Raw genomic sequence first — 7,690 nt, 5'->3', positions numbered from 1 at the left:
AAGGTCAAGGACTGCAGCCTTCAATATGGATTGAAGCTCAACATCAAGAAGACAAAGATTCTCACCACTGGGCCAACTGACAGAATCATGATAGATAGTGAAGAGATTAAGATTATTAACAGCTTCAGCTTGCTTGGCTTCAAAATCAACCCTCTTCGTACCAATAGCCAGGAAATCAAAAGATGAATTGCACAGAAGACAAAAAAAAAAAGACAAATTGCATTAGGAAAATGTGCTGTCAGGGACCTCTCCAGAGTACTGAAGAGCAGTGGTGTTAGTCTAGAGGCTTAGGTGTGCCTGATCCAGGTCATGGTGTTTGCAATTACTTGCTAGGAGAACGAACAGATTTATCCTGTAGAGTGTCAAACCAGGCTGCTCCTTGGAGGCAAGGATCCTGACATTTCTTCTGACATACTTTGGGCATGTTGCTAGGAGGGACTAGTCCTTGGAGAGGGACATCATGGTAGAAAGGTTGGAGGGACAGCACGAGAAAGAAAGACCTTAGATGAGAAGAACTGACTCAGTGACTGGGGTAAAGGGGGTAGGTATATCAGAGACAATGAATTTGGCTCATGATAGAGCAGGGTTCACAGCTCTTGTACGTAGGGTTGCTACAAGTTGCAAGCGATGACACATAACAATAGAGCTTAATCTTTTGTCACATATGTCATTGCCAAGTATTTTTCCCAGCCTATATAGATTTGCTTTTTACTCTTTTAGGCCTTTTTAAAAAAAAAAAAAATGGAATGCTTCACGAATTTCTTTGTCATCCTTGCACAGGAACCATGCAAATCTCTGTATTGTTGCAGTTTTATTATATGTGCTGCCGAAGCGAGCACTAAATAAGACCTTTGATGCACATAAAGTTTCCTTTTTTTTAGAAGGCCCTGAGCATCAGTTTCTATCTGCTGGTTGTCCAATGTCAGTTATATTTAATAGTGTATTTGTGGCCTTTTTACAGCTGCTGTTGTTGTTGTTGTTGTTATGGCCGTTGAGTCGCCTGCGACTCATAGCGACCCTATATGTACAACAGCCCTAAACTCTGCTCTGTCCTGTGCCACTCACACTGTCTCTGTAAATAGGGTTTTCAGAGGCCTGCTGTTTCAGAAGTGGATGGCCAATCCTTCTTCCTAGTCTGTCTTAATCTGAATGTTCAGATTTAGAGAAATATCAGACAGACCAGCATTTTATAGAAAAAGTTAAAGGTATATCCCTTATTGTGGAGTTAACCATTAGTGTCAGTGTTGTCCCTGCCTTTGGCACACGTGTCTTTACCCACTTATATCCCTGCTCCACCTTCCACCAGGATACCCTTTCACTTCCATCCACTCCCTTCACATCTATCTCCCATTGACCAGCACTTGATCTAATAGCTTATATATGAAGCTTCCTTAACTTCTGTGATTCCAAACACATCAGCTGCTGGTAGTTCCTTATGTTAGGACCAATGTCTCTGAAGTTTAGTGGTAATGTTTCCCGAGTGAAGGCGATGTGTCCTGTAGAACTGGTGTGTAGGTTTTGGCATCTTCAATGTTACCTGAGAAAATGCGGGGAGTTTTATGGACCCTTTAGCTGCCCAGCTTCTCCGCCAGTCAGTCTCCTTTATGCCCCCTCTACATGGCCTAAGTTTTAAAGCAGAGCCTGTTTTAAAAAGAGTCTCATAACCATCCTCAAATGTTCATACTTCTCAGGAACAGCAGAGAATTTTTGGGGGTTTTTTTTGTCATGAAATATGTAATCAGTACACTCAGTTTTCCTTGAGAATATCTTCTGTCTTAGATTGGAAAGGAAAATAACCAGAAGCAAGGAGAATTATAACAATAGTTTATACATGACAAAGATTTTCATTTAACACAAACTCTAACTGAGAACTTACTATATTGGAAGTATTAAAAAGCAGAAGTGGCATCCACTTCCTAAACAGCATGGCTCCGGAAACTGTATGAACTTTGATAAAAGTTGATGGTTGTAGAGGGGCTTCAGACCTTTTGTTCATACGGTCGACTCGAAGGCAATCAACAATACAGCAGCATCTAAAAAGTTATTGGTAGTATCTAAAAAAGATGGAACATTGTTCCTTACCTGAAGGTGCCTTTGATTCATGAGAAGAATCAGACATAAAATACCAACTGAAATGAATAAGGCAAAGGTAAGGTGATGTTAGTAATGGTTAACACTAGGTGCTTATGCAGCCGGCTTTGGTTGAGGGTACATTGTAGGAATTGTTTGATTCCGTTCATGTTACAAACTTGTGGGGCAGAATCTTTGCTCTCCTTATTTTAACACAAAGGAGCCCTGGTGGTTTAGAGGGAAGGAGTTGTGGTGCCAGCTCAGAGGCACATGATTCAGGTCGGCCAGCTGCTCTGCGGGAGAAGAATGGACAGTCTCCTCCCATGCCATTTACAGCCTCAAAAACCCGCTGCAGGGTCGGCTGTGAGTCAGTTCTGACTCAACAGCACACAACAGTAACATTTTACAGAAAGGGAGCTCTGGTAACCAAGTGTGTGTGGAGTTACGCTGCCAGTCCAAAGGTGCAGATGGTTCAGATCTGCCAGTGACTCCTCAGGAGAAAGAGGAGTGCTCGCCTCTCTGTAATTTATAGCTTCTGAAAACGAAGTCAGCCGGGAGTTGGCTCTTAATCAAAGGGAATGACTTGTAGTGATTTTTCAGAAGAAAACCCAGGCTTACAGTGGTCAGGTAACTTGCACTAGAGCTCAGCCTCTAAGAACTGAAGGCAGAGTCTTGACCTCGGTCATGTGACCTCAGGTTCGGGGCTCTCTGCTGCAGAGCCTGTGTGCCTTGGAAGGGGTTCTCCTGCCCTGAGCACTGCTGTGGAGTCCGCTGTCAGCCTTTGTCGGGTTTCCAGGCTGTAACTCTTCACAGGATGAGATGTCTCCTCTTTCTCCAGAGGAGGGACTGGTGCAGCCCAGTGTGTACTGCACTCCCTGGCCCCAGGGCTTTAGGAGGTGTCGAGGGCTAACGTTGAACACAGGGCATAGGGAAAGGAAGAGCTGACAGTGGCCGAGGCCTGGAGACTGGATCAGTGTGTGAATGGTGGTAACTTTGACAGAGAATTGGATGCTAGGAGAAGTGACTTTGGATGGGAAAGTTATTCCTTTTTCTAGCATGTTGAGATTGAGAAATAGCCCATAGGAGAGACCCAGCAGCAGCCAGAAATGTAGTTTTGGAAATGAATATTTTGTTGATTGTTGTTGTTGTTATGTGCCATCGAGTCGCTTGCGACCCATAGCGACCCTATGTACAGCAGCCCTAAACCCTGCTCTATCCTGTGCCAATAGCACTGCCTCTGACACACCCATCCCGATTACCCCAGTCACTGAATCAATCCACCTCATAGAGGGTCTTCCCCTTCTGTGCTGTCCCTCCACCCTACCAAGCATGATGTCCCTCTCCTAGGACCTGTCCCTCCTTACAACATGTCCAGAGTATGTCAGATGAAGCCCCAGAATCTTTGCCTCCAAGGAGCAACCTGGTTTAACCCTCTCTAGGATGAATCTGTTTGTTTTCTTGGCAGTCCATGGTACATTCAGTACTCTTTTCCAGCACCATAGCTCAAAAAGCATCAATTCTCCTTCTATCCTTCCTAGTCATTGTCCAACTGTCTGATGCATAACAAGTGATTGCAAAGACCATGGCCTGTATTGGGCGCACCTTAGTCTCCAGAGTGACACCATTGCTCTTCAGTACCAGAGAGGTCCCTAACAGCAGACTTTCCCATATAGCGATACATTTTTTTTATTTCCTGGCTACTGGTGCCAAGAGTGTTGACCGTGGAGCCAAACAGACTAAAGTTGTTAACAATCTCAAATAGTAATAATTGCTTATGGTTTTTTTTACTAAACTATGTACTAGACGCCATCTCCCACACTTCAGTGTCTCAACTTCCTCTGTTTCACAGATGCCAAATAGTAAATATGAAACTTGTCCCAATAAAAAAAAAACCAAACAGTAGTTAAGGGACTTTTGATGGCCTAGTGGCAAGAAGCTGCACTGCAAACCCAAAGGCTCAAGGTTCAAATCCACCAGATGCTCTTCTGGAGAAGGAGGAACCGTCCGTCTCCTGCTGTGCCAGATGGCTCTGACTCAGCGTTACACAACAAGAAATAAAAAGGAAAAAAAAACAAAACAAAAACAGTGGATGGTGAAGCCAAACTGGCAGGCTGTGTCCAGAGCTCCTCGTCTCTGGGACTTTGTTATAACTGCTTCCCAAGGTGGCATCCTCTCAGTTGGTTCAAGTGGGAACACATTGTGCATGTGATTTTTCCAGCAAGCAGTCTTGTTTTTAATTTCTTAATCACAAAGATATAATATAAAGCACACAAAATGGTAAACATTGTAAATAAATGAAATTCACACCTTTTGAAGAGTAAACAACTCAGAAAAATTATTATCACTTACCAGAAGCATGCAAGTAGAAAGGTATGTGTTCTGATTAAATGTGAATGTGCAGAGTTATAAATTTCTCATGTAGTTCTGTTTGGAGGTGGAGTTAGAAAACCAAAAGAGCTGAAAGAGCCGGAAAACAGACGCATGCCTTGAGCTGCAGTGCGGAAGGTTTCTATAGACGAGATCTTCAGTGATGCAAGAAGCTTTGAAAGAAGGTGGCAGGAACATGCAGAATCACTAAAGCAGAAGGATTTGGTGGCTACTGACCCATTTCAGGAAGTAGCATATGATCAAGAGCTAGTGATACTGAAGGAAGAAGTCCAAGCTGCACTGAAGGCAGAGGCAAAAAAAACGACCCTAGGAACTTAGGGAATACCAGCTGAGAGATTTCAGCAAACAAATGTAGCCACAGGATTGCTCACTAGTCTGTGCCAAGAACTCTGGAAGCCCTGATCTTTGTTCTCATTCCAAAAAAAAGTGATCCAACTGTGTGAAAAATAGCAAACGGTATCAGTATTATCACATGCAAGTAAAATCTTGCTGAAGATTATTATTAAATGACCTGAAACAGCACATTGACTAGGAACTGCCAGAAATTCAAGCTGAATTTAGAAGAGGCCATAGTACGAAACATGTATTTGCTGATGTCAGATAATGTGCAACATATAACTAAAAGCAGAAAACTTGAGAAAGCTGTTTTGTTGCTGTTAGATGCCATCAAGTCAAGGACAGCGCAGCCCTCTGAACAAAAGAAAGCTGTTTACTTGTGTTTTATTGGCCATGCAAAGACAATTTTACTATGTGGGTCAAGTTACACATTTGACAAGTTATGACTAGCATTGAAAAGAATGGGAATCCCAGAACACTTTAATGTGCTTACGTGAAATTTATACGTTTATCAAGAAGGAGTTTTCCAAACAAGAACAAGACAAAATTGGCATGGTTTAAAATCCGGAAAGGTGTGGTTCAGGGTTGTCTCCTTTAAATCAATGTGCTGAGCAGTTTGTTAGCGATATTGGACTATATGAAGAAGACTGTGGCATCAGGGGTGGTAAATGATTCGTCGGCAACATGCAGAAGGCACAATCTGACCTACAAAAAGTGAAGATGACTTAAAGCACTCACAGAAAAAGATAAAGCACTGCATTTTTCACTTGAGATTTCATGTCCACATCACAAAAACCAAAATCCTCACTAGTGGACCAGTAGGTAACCTCATGATAGATGGAGAAGAGATGAAGTTGTCAGGTTTCGTTTTTCTTAGATCTACTCTCAACACTCATGGTAGCAAGGGCCATGAAATCAAAAGGCATGTTACTTAGGAAAAATTATTTTGTCAGGAACCTCTCCGAAGTGCTAAAAAGCAAGCATATCATATAAAGACTAAGGTATGCCTGATGCAAGCCATCATATTTCAGATGCTTTGTATGCATCTGAGAGAAAACCCAAAAAGACTTCTTTTTAACACACTGTGAATATGTTATTAGGAAGGATCTTACCTAGAAAAGGCCATTATACTTGGTGGTGGTTGTTATGTGCTGTCGAGTCACCTGTGACTCATAGCGACCCTATGAACAGCCGCCCTCAACCCTTTGTTCTGTAGCAATCTTATTGTTTCTAACACCCCCCATGGCTCCAGTCACTGAATCAATCCATCTCATCGAGGGTCTTCCTCTCCTGTACTGTCCCTCCACCCTATTTGGTGGTAGGTCAGCGAAATAGAGGAAGACTGTCAGCATGCTAAATTGGCATGGTGACTGTAGCAGTGGACTCTGACAGGACAGCAGCCATGAGGAAGGTGCAGGACCACACTTTGTTCAGTTGTACAGAAGGATCCAGCTGAACAGACTTAACAGTAGCATTAAGGAGAGAAGGTCTAGGTGATTTCTTTAAGGTTAGGTATGAGATGGGTTAGGAATAAAGACGGGAAATCTGCAAATTTATCAGAAATATTTTTTCGTCAGAACAGTTACCTTCCATGTCTACTCCAAGTTTTCTGTTGTCTGATTCAAACTGCCACGATGAGTGAAAAAATCAGCGTGCGGGGGTGCATCTGAGTGTGACCTGAGTTTGTCTCCTCTCCTTTCCAGGGAATGGTGGCTGTGTCCGGCAGTCTGTCTGTGCTCCTGGATTCCATTATCTGTGCCCTTGGCCCCTTGGCTTGTCTGACCACACAACTACCTGAATTGAATGGCTGTCCCAAGCAGGTCTTGGTGAGTTTGGGGAGGCCCTGCCCCGGGGGGAGTCAGAGAAGCCCAGCTTTAGGTGAACACTGTCAGGCATAGGCTCTCAAGGCTTCATGGCACATAACACTCCGTTCTGGGTCGGCCTCTGCAACCTAGTGCTCATGTGCTGCTTTAATGTTTGAAAGCTTGGGAGCATGACATTTCCTTGACGTTTTCCCCACTAAGAGTAAGTGAGAAAGCTAGCAGAAAAGATCCCAGCATAACAGGCTACAGAGTACTCCCTTCATTCTCACTCTGTGATAACTCTTCTTTTCCTTCCTCATCCCTGTCCCCTCAGGGACCCAAGGTACTCTTTATTGACCCCGTTTCCTTGTCTTACAGGCCAACACGCTAGACAACATTGCTTACATCATGCCTGGGCTCTGACAGCAAGGACTCATGGGACAGAAAGCTTATCCTGCCCCAGCGCTGGCGTGCTTCTATGTGACTGTTCCAAATCCCTTCAATGGCCTCGGTGTAGGTTTTAAATTTTTATATAAGTATATACATATATATATATATATACACACACACACACACACACATAATGTACAATATATACATAGGGCTTTACTTAGCTTTTCATAATTTTGCAAAATTGCAAAGGTTTAGCCAAGAGGAAACTTTGGAATGAATCTGAGCTTGGGGTTCTTTTTCTCCTGTGGTGGATAAATCTGCCTTAAAAATCATTGGAACTTGACGGCTGGGGGCTTGTTCCGAGTGCCAAGTGCTTCTGTTTATGGACTACAAAAATGTGATTTTTTCCCCCCTTTAAGTCGGTTGTACCTCCAGACCATCACTGACCATTTGCCTTACCTGTCTTAATGTCTGAAATGGAAAAGAAAGGGAGTTACAGGAAGATGGCCAGCTCAGTGCAAGTTCAAAGCCATTCACCTTGAAGTGGCATATGGAAAATGATAACAGTTGTTCCCACCGTGTAGTTACCGAGATGGCTTACGTGACCTGAGTAGGGAGTTCATCCCCAATGCCTACCACACACTTGTCCATGTCTCAAAATTCATCGTAATCATCGGTACATCTGGCAGCCTCAGTGGAGG

General features: G+C 43.4%; 1 protein-coding gene across 2 annotated transcripts in view; it reads left to right on the top strand.

Moving 5' to 3' along the window:
- Positions 1 to 7,130, top strand: part of HMGXB4 (HMG box domain containing 4) — a 46,523-nt gene extending 39,393 nt beyond the window's left edge. The window contains exons 11-12 of one of the 2 annotated variants that reach the window (XM_006890168.1): positions 6,498 to 6,620; positions 6,975 to 7,130. In XM_006890168.1, coding sequence (XP_006890230.1) covers positions 6,498 to 6,620; positions 6,975 to 7,019 — 168 coding nt within the window. In that variant the 3' untranslated portion in view covers positions 7,020 to 7,130. The remainder of the gene's footprint in view (positions 1 to 6,497; positions 6,621 to 6,974) is intronic. The other variant, XM_006890167.1, reaches the window with a different exon arrangement.
- The last annotated feature ends 560 nt before the right edge of the window (positions 7,131 to 7,690 follow it).

Source organism: Elephantulus edwardii, unplaced genomic scaffold, assembly GCF_000299155.1.
Source record: "Elephantulus edwardii isolate Elephantulus edwardi_28Jun2011 unplaced genomic scaffold, EleEdw1.0 scaffold00086, whole genome shotgun sequence".
Classification (NCBI taxonomy): Eukaryota; Metazoa; Chordata; class Mammalia; order Macroscelidea; family Macroscelididae; genus Elephantulus; species Elephantulus edwardii.
This window is presented reverse-complemented; position numbering and strand designations above follow the sequence as displayed.